Source organism: Calonectris borealis, chromosome 16, assembly GCF_964195595.1.
Source record: "Calonectris borealis chromosome 16, bCalBor7.hap1.2, whole genome shotgun sequence".
Classification (NCBI taxonomy): domain Eukaryota; kingdom Metazoa; phylum Chordata; class Aves; order Procellariiformes; family Procellariidae; genus Calonectris; species Calonectris borealis.
The window spans coordinates 16,900,135-16,923,354 of NC_134327.1; the positions used below are offsets into that span (position 1 = coordinate 16,900,135).

A 23,220-nucleotide genomic window follows, 5' to 3' on the forward strand; every position below is an offset into this window, starting at 1 on the left:
GAAGGTCTGGTTGTCCACCACACCCTGGACAACGCGGACAGGTTGTGCAGAGCCATGCAGACAGACAGCCTGAACCACCCTGGCCAATGGCCCACGCTCCTTGCCCTCACTTTGCCGCAGGAAGCAAGCCGTCTCCTAACTGCTGACTCCTCTCTTCTCATGTAGTGAATCAGAGAACACTAACGGCTGACCTAAAGGACCTGCACACCACCGTCAGTGACATACAGATGGCCTGTCACAACATGCCAGCTACCGCAGAGGACAGATTTGCAATTGTGATGTCTGTATCCTTCTGTAAAAGGGGCAAAACACCAACGTGACTTACTGCCCTCGAGCAAAACCATTCAGTTGTCTTTATGCCTCCTCAGTAAGCAGCAGGGCTGTGTCCAGCTGGTAAGAAAGGACCATCTCAGCCCCTGGGGAGAGCACGGTGGAAATCTCCACCCTCCACCCACTCTTAGCCAGCATGGGAAACAGCTTTTGTGGTGACCACCGGTTCACATGCCTCTGCGTGGCAGAAACCCAGTGCCACAAGGCCAGGAAGCTTGCCGAGTCGTCTTTCCTTCCAGAGAAGTGCTGTCAGGGACAGCTGAGCGTGCCGGCGGGCTCCCTTCGCATGTGGCCGCAGCCTGCATTTGCAGCAGGTCCTTTCTTAGACCTGAGGTGAAACCCAGCCATTTGATAAGCAGAAGTGATTCTGATCTGTGCCAGACCCACAGTGCGGCTGTTCTCCCTTAAGCCATTTCTCTCAGTCCTTCCTGGAGAGTGCCCAGCCTGCCATGCGATCCCTGGACGACCTGCAGCACAAAGCCATGGAAGAATTCGGCAAGGTGTTGTCCTTCTTCGGGGAAGACTCAAAAATGACAACTTCTGAAGCTTTCTTCGGCATTTTTGCAGAGTTCATGAGCAAGTTTGAGGTGAGTTGCACTTTTCAAAGCCAGCCAGCAAGGGCTTTCCTGTGAAATGTCAGTGAAGCGTTTTACTTGCATGTGGGCTGTGGGAACGAGACGAGCTTTTTGTGAGCATGTGTACCTGAGTGTCTGTAAAGTACAATTTTTCTAATGTACAAGTTGGTTGGCCGGTGCAGGAGGCTGAGGTGAGGGCTGATGGTCCAAGCACGGCTTGTCCAGCAGGAAGCCGGGGGAGAATTAAGTCTGTAGTGGCCACTGCTGTTGAAACATCCTCCCTGTCCACACCAGCTGCCCTTGCCTGCTCCTCAGCTCCTGCTCTTTGCTCTCTCCCTGCAGCGGGCACTCAGCGACGTGCAGGTGGGCGAGAGCCAGCGCAGCCCCAGGATGACCTCCCCCCTTGCCTGGTGACGGGCCTGCAGCAATGTGAGATGCAACAATTTATTGCCAACAAAGTGCAATTTGCTCCCGTTGAGTTTGGTTGTAAATACGCTGCTGTCACCTGCTACCACCAAGCAGAACCACGGACCGAGGGTGGGGGCAGTCTGGACACTGGAAAGGCACCATAGGTGACAGTGGATGGATGCGAGGGTGAGGCACAGGGACAAGAAGGTAAACACCGCACTGGTCTTGACAACAGCTTTCTTAGCATCCTCCATTTCCAGCGTATTACTGAGTCAAGGATTTCAGACACATCTGGGTAAAACCCCACTCTCCCGTGTTTGCAGAACACGCATGACTGGCACCAGCAGTCACTGGAGACCCTCCCCACGCCCCCACGGCCAGTGCCCGAGCGTGGCTGTGCGAGGAGTCTGCCCTGGCAGGACACAGCTTTCCCCAGGCGGGCACCGCTCACCCCCGCCAGCCTCGGAGCCGGGGTTGGAGCCCAGCCACAGACTCCCTGGGGAGCCAGCGCAGGCCAGGCGAGGAAGGGAGCGCGGGGGGTGAGGGCTGCCACCTGCGCCTGCTCCCCCGGGACCCTGAGCAGCAACGCTGCTGAGCACCTCTCAAATCCCTCTCCAAGCCCTTCTGCCCTTGAGCTGCACGGTGGGGCTGGAGGTCCACCTGAACAGACCGTAACAGCGGAGCGGAGACCGCTGGAGGTGGTCTGGAGGCTTTAATCCCCTGCCATTGCCGGCCAGTGGCAATGGAAAGCAATATGACCTTGCAGAACCCTTCTGGCACGTCCGTGTGGTCCCAAATACAGCTCCAGTCTGGTTCTACCCAGCTGCGCTGGAGAGGAAGGAAAGCCCAGAGTCCTGCCCGGCCGTCAGCTTTGCTTAAAGGTGTGGCAGAGACTGACAGGTCTTGAAATCTTCCAAGAGTGTAACATCATCAGCAGTAGACTTATTTGAACTCGCCAGGGACATAAATCCCTGAGCATTTTGGTGCCTCCTTGGAAAGTACAGAACCCTCGGTAGCCTAAAAATGAGTGGGCGTCCTCTGCAGCCCCAAGTACCGCCCCCGAGGCAGGCAGAGACCGGCGAGAAACACATCCCCTGCCCTCCCCTATTCACTCCTGAGGGCTGGAGTCCTGAGAGTCCTTTACTGTATGACCAGTCGCTCACACTCGATATACCCAGGGAACTCCAGCAGCATGCACGTCCTTTCAACAACGGCTGATTGTTATTTAGATGACTTAATTCCCTCTGAGACGGCCCTGGGAGGAAAGGGCTAGCAGCATCCCGTGGTCAGTGCATGAGCCCGCGGGCCACACAGTGCCCCGAGAGCTTTACTGCAGCAAACCTACAGTGCGTTAATGTTGTGAGGCATTGCTCTGTGCAAAATGCATCCGTTGCCTTTCAAACCCGACACGCCCCAACATCCTGCCCCGTGGAAGCGCTCCAGCAAGCCGTAGCGTAGGTAACCTTCCTCCCGTCTATTGCCAGAGCAAGAGCTCTTACTGCAGCCTCTGCTCAAGCACAGAATCACCAACTGGTGCATTATTTATGGGAGACCTTATGACCATCAAATCTTTGGTTTTCAGTATTTTTTTAAACCCTGCTGTAGAAAGTGAAGTATATTTTCACAAGTGTTCTCAGTTTATACAGCTTTAAGTGCCAGGTAGTTTCTAGCATTGTGTTCCCAGAGGTCCAGCCCCGTCTGTCTCTGCCTCTCCTCTGCTCCGACGGCGGCGACAGGGCAATGCTCCCTCAGCTCCTCTTTCCGTTTTGGATGTTGCACACTGCATTCAGTTGATTTTTTTTTTTCCTAAAAACATATTCAATATTTAAACCACTGGATGTTCTTTCGAAACTGTCATTACAAATGTGAAAATGCTGTACATAGATTTTGCTACATGTTGTAACTTTCCAAAATAGTTAGAACTCCAATCCCTTTGGTATTTTTATGTGAATATTTTCAAAGAACCAGAACTTCTGACACATGGTTATATTATTTGATAATGGGACTATCTATATTCACAATTCAGCCTCTACCCAATGCCTATGTGCTATTCCTAAAATAAAGCTACTGCCTTCTGCCTCCTGACTGCATGTACATCTGTGTTCTGTCAAAAATTGCTTCATCCAACAGCCGTAGGTGAAGGTGTGAGGAATTCTGCATCTGGCACTTTTGTGACTGCCCATCTTAATATTGGCCCCTTACACCTACAGGACAGAGATGCAGGATCCAGCCTTGCTGGATTTGGGCTGGTATGCAGAAAATAACTGCATAATTGGGAAGAGAGCTGCTTGCGTGCCAGCATTCAGCACAGTGTGATGAATATGAGCAACAAATTCTTAAAATAGTATGGATTTTTTCTGCAGCCTTCAGAAGAAAACATTTAGTGAGCGTATGAGCCAGTGAATTGTTTCCCTCTGAAAAGGAATTCTTGGCTGAGGTTGAGTTTATGTCCCTGGAGCAATTTATCTCCCTTTACACTAACAGCAGATAGATAGGGACCGGTTTCATATCAGATTTCCTGGTTGTAGTTTAGCTTGTTTACAGCAGCCTGCTCAATCACTGGGTCCTCCCTGGAGGCAACTGTAAAAGGGCTCTGAACAGAGTTAACAAAAATGTTAGGGGTAGAAGTCCCTCGCTGGGCACATGTATTTAAAGTGCTCGAACTCCTCCTGATGTTTCTTTAGGCCGACCAAGCCTGGCTCCTCTGCAGCCCCGGGGATCTCAAGCTGCCCAGCGCGGCCGTCAGACCTCCCACCGCACGGTCCAGCGCAGCCGGGGCTGCAGTCCATAAACCGCCACAGAACTGATGTCCCGGAGCCTCCTCTGCAGCATGGTACATAGGACAGTCGGCATCATTCACCGCACACACTTGTTTTGCTGTTTCTTGGTAACTGCAAACATTAGGTAATTTTTCCCCAGAATCGGCGCGCTGGCTGGGCGCTCTCCTTTTAGCCTTGTACAGCCCAGCCTTACAGAATGCCTGCGTCAGCCTGGGTCATGGGATCGTCTTCACAGGAAAGCCGGTCCTTGGAAAGGAAATGGTAACTCAGGCAGCAGCCCGGGGTCAGCGCGGGGAATGCAGCCCTGGCGTGGCTCCTGCTCCACGGGTGCCACTTCCATCCTCTGACAGAGACAGGGAAACAGTGACCATGAAAATCCCAGGTTACATTCCAAACTTCGGATTGTTTAAGGATTCACTCTTTCCTGCAAGAAAGGGGGGAAAAAATCAAAAAGAAAACGAGCAGCTTTAGTAAAGTCATGGTGAGGACAAGATCACAGCTCCTGTTGGTGGACTGGCTGGGACAAAATAGTACCAGGCTGGCATCTCCAAGCCAAACTGGAACCACCTATGAACCCTCCCTCTAAGTATCTTGATAATGGCTTGAAGGGCCACGATCCCTAATTATTTTCCAGGTGCCATGAAAGATGCCGAAGAGACAAACAGAAGTCTCAGCATCAGACTGGAAGGGCTGGAAGTCAGAAAAAAGTGGCATAGACTGGGAGGTAGCACAAGGCACCTGGATGTTGATTTAAAGCCCTGGAGGATCTGCATTGTTCTAACACAATTTAGGAAAATCTGGGTTTTCCAAATTCTATCGGACCAAATTAAAGCATCTCCAATCGCAAGATTCAAAGACCTTTAGTTATGCCCACAAGAATTGTGAGCCGAGTGTGAAACAATGAGATGAAATACAGATATTAGTTTTTTCCTACTTTGCTTTCTGGTTTCTTAGACTTTGGGGTGCCTTTTTTTTTTTTAATTTGCCTCCATTGTCGATCTAGAAAACTCAGAAGTGAAGGTGGGAGCTGAATTTCTGGTTCTGGCAGCTGAGATTGTCAGAGAAGGGCTGAGTTTCACAAAACCTTTGGTAAAAGCAGTGCAGTTAGTTGCAACATTAAATGACTGGTGAGTGGGAGACACAAAAGCAGCACCTGCGCTGAGAGATGCTGCTCACGACCGGCCAGCGACGCGGGACCGGCGTTCCCCGGGGGCTGCCCGGCTGTGGCTGAGGCTTTCACCCAGGCAGCGCTGAGGGGAGGACTCGCCAGTACAACACGCCCTTAGGGGATCACACACAGTAAAATTCGGGTTGATAACTCCACCGTCGGGACACGGATTAGGCTTGTGTGAGGGCAGTGCCCATGCGTGATCTGCCCTCCCAGCTAGTGGGTTACCTGCCCGGCGCTGAGACACGGGGCTTCTCGGTAGTGCTGCCTGGGGCTCTGTGCACCCCGATTTCAGAGATGCACGAGCTGCCTCCTGCCACGGTCTCTCGCTGGGCTGGAAGGTCCCTCTTCAGCATCGTTCTCTGCGTGTTATTTGGCCGTAAGTGTTTATCAGGTTTTTCAGATGATGCTGAAGCCAAAACCTCCAGCCTGGTCCCAGAAGGGGACCCGACTCTGGGATTCACCTACAGACTCAAACTGAGTTATGAACCCCACCCCATGGATGAACTCTGCTGTTCGAAAGGCTTAGGCGTAAACTTAGAGGCAGGACTAGCTGTCAGCTCCCCCCTGTGTCGCGGGCTGTCAGCTTGAGAGGACATCAGCACGGATTTTTTTTATTGTTACTTGTCCCTTCTCTAGCTGCGCAGATTGCTTAAAAGAATGGCACTCTGTGGAGTTTGACCCATGAGCCCTGATAGTGAAAATAATACACTTCTCACCAGAGCACGGGAGACCGAAAGAGTAACTTCGGGCAATTAGTTTAACTTTGACTATAAATATTCCTTCTCATTCCTTGTGACACCGTTAACAGCTCCGCTGGCAAATCCCGATTCTCTGGCAATATTTAAGCTGCCTGTCAGTTGGCAGAGGCTTGGTGGTGCCCGGCGCAGGGAACAGAATGAGACCCAGCTGAGCGCAGTAAGTTCCCTTTCAGCTTCTACCTCGAGTCGGGGAGCTCCGGTTGATGCGTGGGTTCGGGGCTGCTGGGCTGCGTTCCGGCCCCGGCGAGCGGTGGTGTCTTTAGAAGGTGGATGGACCTGGCGATGCTTTAAAAAATCCCCTTGAGGAGGCATTTAGAGCGATACAGTCCCGATGGGTTACTCGAGACCCACGTGGGCCGCGTCTCTCCCGGGACCATTGATAAAGGGCTGGCTTCAGCCGCTTCATTTCAATGCCATGGATGTTCCTTCCTCACAATCTCTGGCGAGGAAAGTGCTGCCGCCAGTGCCAGGAACCGAGGGAGACCGGGCTGTGAGCTGAATTCACAAAACGGGCAAAATTTCCACTGGGCCGTGGCAGAGTTAGGATCTGAAATCAGAGCAACCGAGCCTACTGCATTTTTCCTAACGCCCGGCCTCCCTGCCGGCTCGGGGAGCCGCAAAGGGAGCTTTAACCAGGCACCTGTATTCAGCGCCGGGAATTTCCCCTGCAGTGCATCCCGCGTTTCCTTTCTTTGCTGACGGGCACGACAAATGCCTGCAGAGCTGTGCCTGCACACATTTCGGAGGGAAAGACACAACATCTCCTGCATGTGTGGCTGAATCCCGTGTGAGACTGAGCGTATGTAGCTTATAACGCTGGCTGTGCTGCTGCTGCGACCCCCCGCCCGCGGGCCCCGGTACGGGAAGTGTCTCGGGATGAAAAGAAACAGCAATATCAGAGCTGCGAAAGACAAAGTAGGAGGTGTTAGAGCGGGTTTAGCAACTTCCCAAGGCTGGGAATTTCATACCAAACCCTATTTTTCTTTTCTTAGTTAGAGGTTAAGCACGTCAGTAAAAACTTGGCAACAGCCTAGACCTGTTGCCTCTTAAAGAGGTAAGATAGCACTGATCTTCTGACCATCAGTGTCCTGTACCCTTACAAGGCTGAATTCAGTGGGATCCAGGAGCTTTATAGAGCACGGAAAAGTCTCTGCCAAGGTGCTGCAAGTCCCCGGTCCCAGCCCGGCGCTGCCACCGCTGCCACTCAACATGGCTCTGTGGTGCCTTTGGCTCTTGTGCTGGAGGCTGGTGATGTCTCGGGATACAAGCCCCCAGCTGTGGGAAGCGGGTGATGGGATGGTATCTGCCAGCGGAAAACTTATTTATTGACCAACCTTTTTGTAAATGCACGAGAGCCTGTGCTGCAGGACTGGGCGTAGCGGGGACACAGGGCAGGGCTTGTCCTCCTGAATACTGCCCAGCAGGAGAAACCGCTGCATCTCCATCACCACGGCACTGGTGACTCCCTTCCCTCTCTGCTCTTTCTCACACCTGGGCATTAGGTGCCCGCGGTGCCACCGGTGCGCGAGAGCCGCCAGTCGCACTTCAGGCAAGTCTTCAGGCCACGGGTGAGGTAGGGGCAGGTCCCCGCTGCAGTTCAACAGCGGGGTGAAGCCAGCAGAGGTTGTGAAACGCGCGACCGAGGGGCAGGGCGGCTGTTTCGCTCCGTGCTTTGCTGCGCGCCGGGCGTTCGGAGGAAGAACTTGTTCGACCGCTTGTTGTCCAACCGTCCACGCTGGGAGCCCCGGGGTGGTGCAGGCCACCCTTCGCCCCACCTTCTTCAGCTTTTTGGCAGGGGGGAGCTTGTAACTGTCGCCTTACAAGTGCAAGAGAGGCCAAAGGACTTGGCCAGCCGCACAGGCAGGAGGAGGAGGAGGACCAGCAGACACCCGGCCCAGCCATCCCGGCGACGCCGGGGCTGGACCCAGAGCTGAGCCGGCTGCGAGGCCACGCCGAGGCCGGGCAGTGCCGGCTCTGCCCCTCTCCGGAGGAACCGTCTCCTCGGCTCAGCAGGGTGAGAGAAATAATCCCAAACCTGCTCCGTGGCTGGAGCGCGGCAGTGAGGTGCTGGGGATCCCTGGTGACCGACAACGGCCACCGCCGAGCCAGGGGCTCTCCGAGGCGGGCCTTGCCCCCGCCTTGGCCGCAGCAGGGCTGCCACTCGCCTCCTGTCCTGCTCTCAGAGCGGGGCCCAGCCTGGGCGAGGGGAGGAGGAGGAGGAAACGAGGAGGAACTGCATTAATTCCAATACCCGACCGACCGCCTTGCGTGGACTTTATCCTGCCCTTGCAGGGTCCCTCAGGGGTGCCACATCTCCTCATCAGGCATTTCTGGACAAGAAAACGAGTTTTTATTCCTGTGGGAAGCACATGAGTATCTCGCCCGCAGGAAGTGCCTCCGGGCTGGCGTGCAGGAGGGAGCCCCAGCTCCGGCACCGGCTCCTCCGCCGCTTGGCGCCGATCCCACACCGCTGCACCGTCCACCGGCGGTACTGGCTGCTCCTCCCCGCTGCCCCGGCCCGCTCCGGTGTGGCAGAGGGTACGTCCATCCCTCTGCTCGGCGACACGCTGCCAGCCTCCGTTCCTGATAAGGGAAGGCAGCCGCACTCAGGAGACCCAACCACCCTCTGCACCCGGGCGCGAGCTCTTGCTGTGGCCAAGGAGGAAAATGCCACCGCCGCTGGGGCAGTTCACGTGTCTTCGCATCCCGGCGGCCCGTCATGGGCACGTTTCTGGCAGCAGCTTCTCACCAAGGCCAGTCCTGCAGTGCTGCCGCACTGGGACCCACAGGCTGCCATCGCCGGCTGTGCCACGTCCCGGTCCTTTCCTCCAGCCATTTCAGCTATTTACACCTCCTCTCTAATGCGCCCATTTCTCCACCAGTTAGACAATTATCCACTGCAAAGGAAATCCGACCAAGCCACAGCTGGCCTGCTGGCAGCATCTTCACATCACAGGAAGGGAGTCACGAATGAAGGCAAAAGCTGGAGACAAGAGGAGCCTTCTCCACAGCTCCGGCATGAGCAGCACCGCAGCCAGAGCCACAGAGCCGATAACCCCTGAATTATTCAAGAAACAGTCAACACCTTCACGGTGCTGCCACATCCTCTCCTAACCATGTAACCCATTTTTTAACAGATATATGCATCAAGACAAAGAAGCACTCGGCCTGCATAAGAAACCATGGAGACCACCAGCAGCACTCCATCCTCTGTGACCCCCCCGTGGGATGTGTTTCCCCAGAAGACGCTGGACTCCATAGACATTGCTGTTCTTGTGCTGTACTTCGTATTTGTCCTCGCAGTTGGGTTGTGGGTAAGCAGATACCGTTAAAAGCTTTCATATGTCCTGTTATACTGAAAAGTACGGCTGTTTTGGCCTCAAATTATTTTACTTTGGCTTGAATCAGGCTGCATTTCACTGGATTCAACTGAACAAGCGGAAGGATAGAGTTTACAGGTCCTTTTCCTCACTTCAGCCTGGGGAAGTGTCCTCACCACTCCAGGGAGAGCTTTTCAGGTCTAGTGTTTGCCAAGGTTTTGAGAACCCTTGTAAGGAAGAGGTCGTCTTAAGTACAAAGTATTGCTAATAATAATGTTTTTTTCATCCAGGAAGGAATTGCTGTCCTATAAATCACCTGTGCTTGTCCGCAGTGGTCTCGACAGCAGATTCCATAAATTAAAAATACTGTTCATATACAATTAAGGCAGAAGGACATCCTTTTGGCATGGCTTTTGTAATAGCAAAAGCACAATCTGGCTGTCATAAGGCAGAGATGAATAGTCGCTCCCTTCAGATGTGGCACGTAACTCTCAGGGTTTTGCATGAAACTATCTGAAATCTCTGAAGAACAGAAGTCAATGCGAAATACGTGCATTTCTCCTGGCTGCGCCTAATAACTAGGGATGTCTGCAGTTCTTGTCCTAAATTGCTTGTCTTCTTCACAGATCTGGAGTGATTTAGTTTGCTTATCACAGAAAACATTTAATCCAGATGCTGAGATGATAGAAAACTTTCCGCATGGCTGACAGCATTGGCCAGTCCCCTCCCTCGTCTGCTGCTCTCTCGTCCCCCAGGATTTCCCAGCAGCAAGTGCAGGTCCTTCAAGAAACCCTTCGCTTTCATCTGATGACAGTACAGAGTCTCCCGCTGGGGAAATCGCTTGGTGATGCTCTGAGCAGCAACTGAAATGATTGCTGAAACCTGTGTTCTGCTTTTCTGCTTTCCCAGTCCATGTGGAAGACGCAGCGCAGCACTGTAAAAGGCTACTTTCTAGCTGGAGGACAGATGGTTTGGTGGCCTGTAAGTATCTTCATCGTTATACTGCTTGTGCCCCTAGGCTACACCAAGACTGAAGAGCACTTCTGTCCAAGCAGAACTTATTTCTCTAAACAGGAAAAAAAAAAATTACTTCCGTGTTTGGCAAAGACCCAGTTACAATACTGGCTTTTTTTCCCATGTTTGAGACCAGGGAAGCGGAGCTGCTGCAGGGCACCGGCCACAGCCCTGCGCCCCCCGAGAGCCAGCCCGCCGGCTTGCAAAGCCTGTCTGGTTCTGCATGCTTTGGTCTGGAGATTTCCAGAATTAACTGGGTGGTCCCCATGGCGGACGCAGCTTTATGTTGAGCCAGTCTGCTAGCTGGGGTATTTCATTTGGGCTGGTCTGGTGAGTCAGTATGTACTAGTATAAGAACCTGATGACCTGACATTTCCACTTGTTGCCTCCACCTTCTGCCCTGCTTCTCCGTGAGAGACCAGACACTGTTTTGGAAGCAGGATGGTCCTAAACGTGCCCACAAATGAGAGATAGGCAGCGAATGACGAAAGAAGCTGCAGAGAGGTGCCAGAGCCGCTGAACGTGTAGGCAAAAGAAGGTGGCAGAGAGTGACAAGGATTTCATGTCCTCTGTGGTCACGAGTGAAGACATCACCGTGTTCTCAGCAGGCTGAGAACAACGCCTGGTGCCAAGGCCAGATCCTGTTTCCTGTCTTTCTCCAGGTGGGCGCATCCCTGTTTGCCAGCAACGTTGGAAGTGGCCACTTCATCGGCCTGGCTGGGTCGGGAGCCGCCTCGGGAATTGCCGCAACAGCCTACGAGTGGAACGTGAGTGTGGCACGGCGGCTCTGCAGCCGTCTCTGTCCTGTATGGGGCAATTCCAACACCAACGAGTCGCCACGCAAGGGTAGAGGTCTGGCGGCTCCGAAGGCTCAGACTCCTGCTGCACGAGCTAGAAGTCACCACCAGCTGCTGGGGGTTTGAGGCCTCTGAGGGATAACCCAGTCCCCTGTCCCCACGGACCCACCCGATCACAGCCTTGACCAGCATCGCTGACCTTCCTTTCCGTTTGCTTTGCAGGGGATGTTTTGTGTTTTGGTGCTGGCCTGGCTATTCCTTCCCATTTACATTGCAGCAGGAGTAAGTGGAGGGGATGTTGTGTCCGTCGATGATTTGCTGGTATTTAACCCACCTGTGTGGCTCGTGGGCTTAACCACCTCCTGCTGCACCGGTGCTCCTTCCGGAAGGCAGGGCACAGGCCAGGGCGCACCGGCGGCCTGGGCTGAAGGGGAGGAGAGCTGCTGCCCGGGAACAGCGCTGGGGTTCGGGTGTGGGGGTCGGGCTGCTCCATCTCCCAAGGAGAGCCATGTCAGATGTAATAGCAAAGTCAGTGCTTGCCAAACTGTTGTGCTGGCCTAAGTAGGCAGCTGAGAACGAAATACCAGCACAGTGCAACTGGCAGGGTCGTTCTGGTCTTCTACCAGTGCAAACCTCCCACACCGGCTCCGTGGGTGAGCCCTCTGCGATGCGCAGGAGCGACTGCGTAGCTCCTCCTCTGACGGCACGTCTCTCACGTAGGTTACCACCATGCCCGAGTACTTGCAGAAACGTTTTGGAGGCAAAAGAATTCAGATGTTCCTGGCGATTCTCTACTTGTTCATCTATATCTTCACCAAAATATCAGTAAGTAGAAAAAAACATGGAAACAGACTGAATTCAATTCACTTTGGAAACGTGCTGATCAGCGAGGCTGAGAAATACAACTACTGGCCCTTCCCTATATTAGCAGAAAAGGGTGTATTATCAAAATACCCAAGGAAGATAGACTATAGTTGTTTTGAGAACCTACACAAAAAGAATAACTTCTTTTTTTTTTTTCCATTAAGGATCTGAATGCTTGCTACAATAGGAAGGAAAGCTAGGTGTCAATGTCCTGAGCAATAGTTCGTTGAAAAGTTGAGTTGTGAGGGTGATGCATTTCTTGTTAGATTTTGTACATCTGGCAGCTTACCCAGTTTGTTCCCTTTGCATATTTATTGCCTGCACAGACACCAAACGCTGTTATGTGTGGGATGAATAAGAACGTAGGAGTTGGTATGTGTTTAGATGAAAAGAATTTAGTGATTTATTGCACCTGTTTGATGTAGTGCCTTGAATAAATAACTGAATCAACCCTTGCGCAACACCTCACTAGCTGTTTATTAACCGTGCAGCAGTGCATGAATCTGTGAAACCAGACAAGTCCCTGCCGGTGTCTTTCCTGTATGTACAGGGCCAAAGTGGGACGCGCTGGCTGACACACGCCTGCCTGTGTCCCCTCTCAGAAAATACAGTTCCTGAGAGAGAACAGATCATCCAGATGCTTTTAGATCAGTCTGTCATTCCACGGTCTGCAGTTTGCCTATCCTAAAGCTCTCCTACAACGCAGCATTTTCAGGTAGCTGCAGAGCTAGTTGGTCAGGGCTGGGTCCCAGCCCCGAGGACACTTCCTTATTATCTCCCTGTCACCGTGTCAGCCGGGAGGAATTCGCGTTACGGCAAACCGGTGCTGGGGCTGGCGGCAGGCTGAGGCACCCGGGGAGGTTTGTGCCGCAGGTGCTCTGGACCCCCACCCCGCTCGCTGGAGCTCCGGGGAAGAAATGAGCTCACCCCACCCAAAGGCCTTTTTCACAGCAGGCTGTGCACGCTCCCCCTCTCTTGGGTCAGCTCCATCACGGCCCTCCCTGTCCCCCCGTGGCCAGTGATAACAAACGGTCTAAATGCTGCACAGAGCTTGGTCCTAATGCACAGGAGGCAGGAGCTGGGGCTGCAGAGGGATGTGTCACGGGGAGAAGACGCTGCAGGGAGCCGGGGAGTCGCAAGCCGTTACAAACCAGACCGGTCCCAGCAAAGGAGGCAGCTTGGTCAGCTAAATGTTCACGCTCCCTGCACTACCAGCTTTGAGGGGCTCGGTAACATGATGCAACGGTGATAACTGTCTTTTTCTCTAGGTCGATATGTACGCTGGGGCCCTCTTCATTCAGCAAGCCTTACACTGGGACCTCTATATCGCAGTGGTAGGCTTGCTGGCAATCACAGCCGTTTACACTGTGGCGGGTACGTGGCTGAGTATCAGATCATAGTGCAGGTCCTGCTTAGCCTTCACGCAACGCACCATGTGTCCTTGTGCTCGTGATAGAATTCCTGTGTTTCCCGTACAGTCTGGTTTTGCCATAAGTATGGATAAGGGGAGGGGGAAAAGCAATTGATAACTGGCCTGTTAAGAAAAAATTACCAGGTAAGAGTAAATGAATACCCCTTATAAGGCCATACCAGAAATGGATGCATGTCAGTTCTACTTTAAGGAGAAGCTATGCTTGAGGCATTTGCACAATACATTTTTCCTCTGGGCTTTTTGGAGGTATGAGTGATTTACATAATAATGAGCCGTGTAATGCGGAAAGCATTGTCAATCTTGGGTGCCCTTTCAGGGCTTATGAGTCGCCAAATGGAAAAAAGCCATGCACGGAGTAAGCAGCAAATCCCAAACAAATAAAGGTTTCTCCTTTCCCAGTGCTCACCCCGAGTGATGTTGCTCATAAAGATCCCCCCCCCTTCTTTTTTTCTTCTCCTCCTTGTTCAGCTTAGGCTTTGTTTTGGAGCTTTTCCATGTATTTCCCGTAGAAATACTTATACTGGACTTTGGCTTTTTAGTGACAAAATGGTGACTCATTATGATTCAAAACATGGGAAATTTCAGCCAAAGTGTCATGCACAGGAATTGGCCGAACTGCCCCCCAACATGGTCAGAACACGCCAGCCTGCCAGGCATGGGGCTCGGCTTACGCTGCTTGTCAAAAACTTCTGCAAAGCCTGAGATGCTACGACAGAACAAACCCAGTTTCCCACAGTTTGCTGCTCTTCTGCTCTCTTAGGTGGCCTGGCAGCTGTGATATACACAGACGCTCTGCAAACTCTCATCATGCTGATCGGGGCTGTGACTCTCATGGTCTTCAGTGAGTGTTTCCCTGGGGTTTTATTACTAAAACTATGATAGAAGCTTTACCAAGTACTACAAACAAGCTGGATCGTTACAACTGGTTACTCAGCTGATGTTCTGGGAACTGCTTTCTATGTATTTTCCTGTTGGAATATATGCTTCTACAAACAATCTTATAGTAGTTCTTTATGTGGTAAAAATGCATGAGTACTCCCTGAAAGACCTCTAAAGAAATACGTTCTGAAGCGATACTATAGATGAACAAGCACCTTCTCTAGTGTCCTGGTTCCGGCTGGGACAGGGTTAACTTTCTTCCCAGTAGCCTGGGGGGGTGTGCTGTGTTTTGGGTTTGGTGTGAGAGGAGCGTTGATGGCCCATTGATGCTTTGGCTGTTCCTGGGTGGTGCTTGCACCGGGAGAGGGGAGCACAGCCGGGGTGGTGGACCCAGCTGGCCAACGGGGTGTTCTATACCATGGGACATCATGCTCAGTATAAAAACCGGGGGGGGGGGGCTCACTCCCCCTTCGTGACACGGGGTCGGCGAGCAGCTCTGTTGTGCATTGCCTGCTTTGTGTATTCGGTTATTGTTGTTGTTCTCATTGTTATTATCACTGTTCTACTTCGTTTTATTTCAATTATTAAACTGTTTTTATCTCAACCCGGGAGCTTTCCTACTTGTGCCCTCCCGATTCTCTCCCCCATCCCACCGTAAGGGGGCAGGGGGGGTGAGCGAGCGGCTGCGTGGGGTTTATTTGCTGGCTGGGGTTAAACCACGACATCTAGCCAGCAGTTTTGGCACTATGCTATCCCCCAGCCCAATGTTAGAGTCAATAGCTTCTGATTTTAAAGAATACTTGTGGAGGTTCACCTATAGCAAACCACAGAGACTGAAAATCAGAGTACCAGCCCGGGAAGATGTGATAACTGCTTCTCATGACCTATTTTAGGCTTTGTTGAAGTTGGCGGTCTTGAAGGTTTGCAGAGAAAATACTTTGATGCCATTCCCAGCACCCGCAAGGAAAACACTAGCTGCGGCTTGCCAAGAGAAGATGCTTTTCACATTTTCCGAGACCCTGTTAACTCTGACCTTCCCTGGCCAGGAGTTTTGGTGGGAATGACCATCCCGTCCCTGTGGTACTGGTGTACCGATCAGGTGGGTTACTGCTTATTTCTTTGTTCGGTTTCAAAAACATGTTATTGGTTGTTTGAATCTGATTACAAACCTAAGGCTTGCAACGTAGCTTGGACTGGTTACTGTTTCTGAGGGGAATTAAGTAAAATCTGACACTTTCAATCCTAAAGCTGCAAAACTTGATACGCACAACTAAGTTTTGGGAATCATTTCAACATAAAAGGGGGTGAGAATGTATGTATGAGCTAATCCCAGTCTACAAAGATGATTTTTTTTTTCTAACTTAAGCCTTTCACTTCTCGTGAACCACCTGTGAACTCACTCCTTCAACTTCCCAGAGCTCTGATTACCATCCCTCCTAGTGACTACATCAGAGCCAGCAAGACTGAAGCCCTGAGCAACCTCCTGGTGTTCCTGTAGTACTCTTCTATTGAACTCATTTTGCTCCTTTCAGACTCTGTCCTGCTTGGACAGGAGGACTGCTGAACTGGCCAGGTTTAGCCATCAGGTCAGGCAAGTCCACAACAAAAGAAGAAGAAAATAAGATTTTAAGCCTGAGCATGGTTAGTTTAAGGAACAGACTATGCAACACAGTATACTGCAGAAGCAAGGCTCAGATTTGGTGACACAAGCAGTGCCTTTCAGGTCTATGTTTCTGTGAAGTACTCAGGATCTGAAGGAAGAATTATAAAGCTACAGCCAAGCTGTGTGTTCACCCTTCTAAGATTTCAGTAGTTTAGAGGACAAAGTATACACGTGAATGCAATCAGTATCGCGTCATCTACAGCTAGCTCCTCTCTGCTGACAGTGGACCAAACACATTTTTTAATTTCTAGGTCATCGTTCAGAGGTCCCTTGCTGCTAAAAACCTCTCTCATGCCAAAGGAGGCTCCTTGATGACCTCCTACTTGAAAATTTTGCCCCTCTTTATGATGGTAATGCCAGGCATGATCAGCCGGATTCTCTTCCCAGGTAAGTGCTGAAGGAGAGATCTGTTTGCTCTATTTATCGCTACTGGTTGTGCCTACACTATGGAGCTGGAACAGCCTAAAAGGTTGCAATGCATCAAATGCCCAAAGTATGAAGAAATTTTCTTCCAGTTGTAAGCTGGGGAATCCACACCCTCCTACAGCAGACCCCAGACACACATTGCACAACGCGCTGCTCCATGTGCTAGAGCAGTTGGCTGTCATCCGTTCTCACAACAGTTGTGATCTATTCTGAGCTTGCTACCTGCAGCTGCTCTGCGTTTTGACCATGCACTTAAGCCCCTCCTGCATCCAGCACGTTACTCCTCTTGGAATTTAAGTTTGAGGCACTTGGAGAAATCCTAACATACCACCTTGAATGTCATAAACTGCTCACCGGGTGGGAACGTGTGGATGTGCCTGTCCGTGAGGGGGTGTGCCGGGGGTGGGTGGACAGCCTTAGTCCTCACAGGAGCAACATTCCTAGAGAAGAATTAGACATTCAAAGCAGGTCAGCTACCTATACTGGTAGTACCTTTTGCATGGAAGGGAAAAAAGGGAAAACAGAGAAGCCCAGTACTGCCCTTACTTTGCTGTGTTGGGATAGTCCTGCGTTATTTGCTGGAAGCTTTCCAAGCTTTCCAATATCCAGTATTTCACTTAGAAAGCAGTTTAAAACATTCAGTAGACTAACTTGTTTAGATTTATTGGTTTATCATGGCTATGGAATACTGCCTCTCACTCCTCCTTGCTTATTTTAGATCTGGTGGCTTGTGCAGATGTGGAAATTTGCAGAAAAATCTGTGGCAACCCATCTGGCTGTTCCGATATTGCTTATCCTAAGCTGGTCATAGAACTTCTGCCTGTAGGTAAGGAGCTTGGTAATGGTTCTGGCACTGATGGGTATGCACCAGCCAAAAGACATCCATGAGAGAAGTTCAGAGGGGAAAATACCCTGCAACTATAATTTCAGTAGGGGTTTATGTTGGGCTTGGTGAGACAGTGGCAAGGGACAGCATGCAACAGGAGAGATGGGTGATGATCCAGTATCCAGAGGTCTAATTCAGTCAAATTTGGATAAGAGATAAAGTGCAGGTGTTTAACAATGAGAATCAACTGTTAACACCTCCCTATCACGCCATTTTAAAATCAGGGGTAAAAACATTTTCAAAAGTCTGTTCTAGTTTAAAGAAGAATTCGAGGACATCCTACAGTGGGGTTATTGGGGATTCCTCAGGGCGGCTGTACTTCTCCTTCTGTTTCCAGGACTCAGGGGCCTGATGATGTCAGTGATGATAGCAGCTCTCATGTCCTCCCTGACTTCCATCTTTAATAGTGCCAGCACCATTTTCACCATGGACCTCTGGAAACACTTCCGTCCTCGTTGCTCCGAGTGGGAACTCATGATCGTTGGCAGGTAGGGAGAACGAGGACATGCACATTATATCGGAGCCTGGGCATCAGAGAGCCCTCTCGGCACACCTCGCAGCCCGCCGCCCCTGTGCAGACGCAGTACCTTCGTATTGCGCAGGTTCGGTGGAGGACCAGAGTGGAGGCCTGCGGGTTACGAGAGATCTCGGTCGGAGTCCTGCAAGCTGAGCAATTGGAAAAGAACAGTCTGAACCAACAGTAATGGCATCTTTTTCTCGCACAGGGTCTTTGTGCTGCTGCTCACTGTGGTCTCCATCCTGTGGATCCCACTGGTGCAGGCCGGCCAGGGAGGGCAGCTCTTCATTTACATCCAGTCAATCAGCTCCTACCTGCAGCCCCCCGTGGCAATGGTGTTTATACTGGGTTGCTTCTGGAAAAGAGCGAATGAAAAGGTAACGGCTCTGCTGTCGCCTCTGTGGCCTTGCTGTCCTCATGAGAGTCCTGCAGTTCCAACTACCACCCCAGGCCCCAGCCCCAGGCTGCAGAAGGCACAATGAGCCCAGAGAGCGAAGGAGCCAGACCAGCCGGCATCAGCAGCCCTAAACCTCCAGTTTCTCCACAAAGACTGGTGCTGGGTAAAGGGTAAGGTCTTCCCAAACCAGGCTCCGGTTAGGTGGGCAGCAGTTGTCAGCCCCCCAGGATTAAGGCAACCATTAGGATACAAATATCACTCTTCAAAGTATTCTGGCGTAAGGTGTCATCCTTCCCCTCCACACCAAAATTAATGACCCACTTGACCCCACGGAGAAGAGGTACCAGGCTGCTGTAACAGCACTGGCAGACCTAGAGAGCAGGAGCAGAAAAGGGAGGAGAGGGAAGCCCACCAAAAAAACAGCAAGGAGAAGGCCTGGCCAGCTTATAGCCTGAGACCATGGTTTAGCCCTGGATCCTGGGTGGATGCATGCTGCTTGCTCCGATAAAGAACACCCTTCCTTTCCCAGGGCGCGTTCTGGGGCCTGGTGATTGGGCTGCTGCTGGGTATCATTCGGCTGGTGCTGGACTTCATCTACCCAGAGCCCCAGTGCGGCGAGACCGACCTCCGACCAGGCGTGGTGAAGTACATGCACTATCTCTACTTCTCCATGGTGCTGGCCGCGATCTCCACGCTCACTGTGCTGGTGGTGAGCGTGCTCACAGAACCCCCCTCGGAAGAAATGGTGCGTCACCCCTTCAGGTTTCTTTTGTTATTTGTAAATGGTTTCCAGGATGCCCCACACTACATCCATGGGAATAATGTGGAGATAAATAATCTAGAAATGGAAGTTTCCATTCATTCTTTATTTATGACCACACTTGCAATAACGTGTAACAGCAATCCCGCCTCTGCTCCAGCACCCTGCTGCCATTTAAGATTTTGGTCCCGTAAATCCAGAGTCCCACCCTGGAAACTGGTCAACAGTGGATGCTACAAAGAGCTGTTCTTAAGTTTCAAACGTGTGTTTAATCCATGACAAATTAGCTTTTTCCCTCTATTTTCCAAGAAATTCCAGCTTCTGGGTCATCTTTATCAACTCTCTTACTAATTTAGTGAGGAACCATTTTTACTCGCAGAAAAGAGAAATCAAGGGCAGAGAGCACACTTCCTCTGGAACAGGTTTGTGCCAGTTTGACTATTTTCAATAGATACACCGAGGCTACAGGAAAACATTAATAGCAGAAAGAAGGGCCAGAGGGACCTTCAGAAATCATACAGCCAACGCATCCTCTTGCTTCAAGACAGGACTAACCTGATATATTTCTGAAAGACCTGGTGAACTTATTCTTAAAAGTCCCCCAAGAGGGAGAATGCCCAGGGAGGTGTGTGATCAAATCGAGAGCTCACCTGCCCTTCCAGTAGCAGTTTTTCCTCATCTCCAACCTGAATCTTTCCAGCTTCATGTTGTGCTCATCCCTTCCTGTCCGCCCTGTTGTTGATATTGAGAACATTCCTCTTTAATGAGTCTTTTGCATGTTTGAAGAAAATTATCATATTTCCCACCTGTCGTCTCTTCTCTCAACAACCCCAGTTCTTTGAATCATTCCTCCCTGGCCACAATTTCCATTCTTTTGCTCCCTTCACTGACCCACTCTCAGTCTGCATCCCGTGCAGAAGTGTCTCCTCCTCAGTACCAGGGAGTGAAGAATGCCATCCTTCAGAGAGTGTATCTGTGCAAAGAGCTATCGTGTTCCAGACAAAACTAAACCCAACATGCCAGTGGTAGCCATCGCTCCTGTAGTTACCAGCTGAGCACTTTGCTGTTCACCTGCTCCAGCAGAGCGGGAGAACAGATTTCAGCCCCTCTAAGCATTCTCTCTGCAGGCTGCTCTACTGCTAAGGTAGTCCTTTAAACAACCATGAAAGCAGTTTTCTTTAACACCACTCTTCATGCCATCAGATAAGTCGGCTTACCTGGTTCACACGTGGGGATCTACCAGTCAAGAAAGACCTAGCAGTCAGCCCTTCCCCCGATGCTGCAAAAGGAGTGTGTGAAGCTGAGCGTCCAGCTCTCCAGATTGATATAAGCATTGCTTCTGAAAATAGTTCAAATGATAATAAATGTAAGTGCTCCAACATCGTGTTCAGTAATACCTACACTTAACAACCCTAGGCATTATGTAAAGCCTTTGAAGACAAGAAACGTTAAAACTACTTCCTCTGGATTTCTGTAACTTCAGGGCATGCTAAAAGGTTTTTACCTGACAGTGTTACCTAAGCAGAAGTTTAGTTTCTTTTCCATCTCTCGATGGCATTAGATATGCTTGAAATCAAGAAGGAGCTGGATGGGATACAGAAAGCCATGCCCATTATCCTGCACTAGAGATTGGTGCTGCTTGCAAGGAGAACTGATTGAAAAAGGGGAGGGTGGAGGAAAAACACAATTATTTTCATGAAATTCCATTTCTGTTTTTCAGTGATGTTTTCTGATCGACTCTAGCGGCAGGGAGAACCCAGAGCCCTGGGCGGAGTTCTTGACAGATCAGTGAAGGAGGATTTACATTTTTTAAAACTTGTACTTGTCGGTATTAGGTACAAACATGCGTAGCAACTCATCCTGCATTTTCCAGCGATGATTATCATCACTTGTTTTTGCCAGACTTGGGGCACTGTTTATGTAACTTTGCAGCTTTTGCTGTGTATCCCTTTGATCTATAAAAAGCTGTTAAAAAGTTAATGAATTACTGCGCAGCTCTCCCAACTGCTGGGAAGTCTCACATTTGTGGTGCATGAGTGCCGCCTTCCCAGCATTTAGTTGTGTATGCCCTAGCCCACACCAGAGCTGGGAGAATTCAATTTACACGTGTGTGGCGTGGAGTAACCCTGAATGGACTAGAGCACGCACCAAGCAGCTACAGCCAAGCTTTTAGGGTTTGGTCTACTGTAACTGTTTATTAAATGTCGGGAACAGCAGAACTTGAGCTCAGAGCTCCAGGGAGGAGTGAAGTTGGTACTACAGCCCCAGAAGACGCTAACTGAAGGGCTTCCTACACCTCAGCGTAGCTAGTGTATTCATTTAAAGAACGCTGGTGTGTTTTTACATCAAAACGCTATGTACAGGACCACACTAATACATTCCTGGGACGTGTTTTGTCGGTGAGATTTATACCTCACTATTGACTGTCTTTTTAGGTACGACTAACGCCAAAGGGAACTCAAAGCTGATGACCACCTTTCTGTGGCTCTGCGGGATGGAGCGCAAACAGGAAAACGCCGAGAACGCGGTGCCGACTAAACCCGAGCCGCTTCCCGTGGCTTCCCTGGAGGAGAAACCGCTGGTGAAACACGTCCTGAACATCAACTTGCTATTATGTGTATGTGCTGGCCTCTTTCTCTGGGCCTACTTCGCGTAGCAGCTGGCTATTCGATTCCAGATGACATCAACTAATTTTAATTGGTGTAAATAATAATAATTAGCAGAGGGTTAATGTAATTCTTAGTGCTTTCTAAATTTTATTTCTTTATTTAAGAAGACAGACCCCCCTCTCTAATCCTGTCCTTATTTCTAATGGCCTGGCTGCAAAAGGTGCTGAGCGCTCAGCACCATCACTGTTGGACCTGAACTGGCAACAAGCCGGGTGTAAAGAGCTAAGGAAGGCAGCTAGGCAGAAGAGGTTGGTTTGGTTGTTTTAAATATTTAATTATGCTCTTTGGGGTTAGAGCACTGCCTGGAATTCAGGAAGTCTGGATTCTGTTCCTATTTATGCCTCTATAACCAGCGACAAGCACTTGTTCCCCCTTTGGTTCGGCTCCTCTACCCTGGAGGGGTGCGTGCCCAGAGGAGAGCCAACGCCTGCTGCCTGTGCCCTGTCGGAGCAGCGAGCCGTGCCTCGCTGCCCCAGTCGCGCCGGCTGAGCTTCCTCCCTCCGTGCGGCGGGCAGAAGCGCGTGTGCCATTAGTGCTCGGGGGCCCGCTGACGGTACTGAGAGTTTGTGCTGAGTTAATGTAGCTCTTGGGGCCCGCCTGCCTTGCAGCCTCCCCGCGCAACACCAGCACCGCTCGCAGCGTTGCGACAGCAGGGCTGGCCAGCGAGCTGACCAGGGGACCCAGCGTGGGAACTGCCCCCAAAATGTCGCCAGGGTCACCTGAAGGAACTAAACCAGCCCAAACCCACCAGCTGCTGCCAGGGACGAGGGCAGCGCTGGGCCTGGGGCACCGCCTCGCCTCGTAGCCATTCTGCGAGCACTTCCACGCCGTGAAAACCCTCGGCCGGGACCAACGACCACCTTTCACCTAACGTCCGTCCCCGGGGGGGGACAGGCGGGCTGGGTGTGTGTGATTCAGCCCGCCCGCCCCCCAGGGCTTTGTGTAGCTGCAGATAAACTTATTAAAGAGCGAGAGCTGCTCCCTGCCTGCCTGGAGTGTGTGGGGGCCGCGGGGGGGGCTGTGGGGGCTGCCCAAGGCCTCGGGCCTAGCGTGGCCGCTCGCGGGCTCCGCCGTCCCCCCGCGGGCTCCAGGCCGCGCCGGCCATGTCGGAGGAGGCCTCGGCGCTGGGGCGGACGGACTCGCCGGAGCCCGTGGCGCTGGAGCGGCAGAGCCTGCTGGCCGTGCGGCGGGAGCAGCTGGACCGCGCCGGGCAGGTGGGGAGGCGGCGGCGGGGCCAGGGCCGGGGCTGCCCGCCGAGGGCCGGGCGGTGCGAGCGGGCCTGTCCTCGCCTCGCCTCTCCTCCGCGCAGGGCCGGTTCCTGCTCCACAGGCTGCTGGTGGTGGCCCGGCTGGGCCAGGGGGCGGCGGCGGAGGAGGTGGCAGGTGGGTGCCGCGCCGGGAGGGGACACGCAGCCCCACGCAGCCCACTCGCAAAGCCGCTCTCGCCAGTCTCCCCCGGTGCGGCAGAGCGGGCGGGCGGCTTCCCCTCGCCGCGGAGGGCAGCGGGAGCAGCGCCTGCACAGCTGCGAACGGCCGCAGCGACCGCGTCCCTGCTGTGCGCTGGCGTTCAGGGAA

The 23,220-nt window shown here is 51.9% G+C and overlaps 2 protein-coding genes across 5 annotated transcripts in view; both read left to right on the top strand.

Moving 5' to 3' along the window:
• GRID2IP (Grid2 interacting protein) overlaps positions 1-1,319 on the top strand; it is a 32,676-nt gene extending 31,357 nt beyond the window's left edge. The window contains exons 21-23 of the mRNA XM_075165569.1: positions 166-284; positions 753-917; positions 1,248-1,319. Coding sequence (XP_075021670.1) covers positions 166-284; positions 753-917; positions 1,248-1,319 — 356 coding nt within the window. The remainder of the gene's footprint in view (positions 1-165; positions 285-752; positions 918-1,247) is intronic.
• A 4,815-nt stretch (positions 1,320-6,134) lies between these two features.
• On the top strand, positions 6,135-22,626 carry SLC5A11 (solute carrier family 5 member 11). Of its 4 annotated transcripts, none has more exons than XM_075164888.1 (16): positions 6,135-6,179; positions 9,160-9,336; positions 10,252-10,323; positions 11,019-11,123; positions 11,376-11,435; positions 11,874-11,978; positions 13,286-13,391; positions 14,210-14,290; positions 15,222-15,427; positions 16,243-16,378; positions 17,136-17,243; positions 17,641-17,791; positions 18,029-18,197; positions 18,747-18,962; positions 20,181-20,343; positions 21,413-22,626. In XM_075164888.1, exons 2-16 carry the CDS (start codon positions 9,205-9,207, stop codon positions 21,631-21,633), a joined length of 2,031 nt encoding a protein of 676 aa, XP_075020989.1. In that variant the 5' UTR covers positions 6,135-6,179; positions 9,160-9,204; the 3' UTR covers positions 21,634-22,626. The 4 variants fall into 4 exon arrangements, with proteins under 4 accessions (XP_075020989.1, XP_075020992.1, XP_075020993.1 ...); XM_075164889.1 differs by lacking the exon at positions 6,135-6,179 and adding an exon at positions 6,645-6,879 and having other exon boundaries at positions 21,413-22,625; XM_075164891.1 differs by lacking the exon at positions 20,181-20,343 and having other exon boundaries at positions 21,413-22,625.
• Positions 22,627-23,220: the final 594 nt, after the last annotated feature.

Bases quoted from the DNA above. Each gene is read 5' to 3' on its own strand.
- SLC5A11 (XM_075164888.1), top strand. From the start codon at position 9,205: ATGGAGACCACCAGCAGCACTCCATCCTCTGTGACCCCCCCGTGGGAT. The intron at 13,392-14,209 runs GTACGTGGCTGA...CTGCTCTCTTAG, and splicing joins AGCCGTTTACACTGTGGCGG to GTGGCCTGGCAGCTGTGATA. The intron at 14,291-15,221 runs GTGAGTGTTTCC...GACCTATTTTAG, and splicing joins TGTGACTCTCATGGTCTTCA to GCTTTGTTGAAGTTGGCGGT.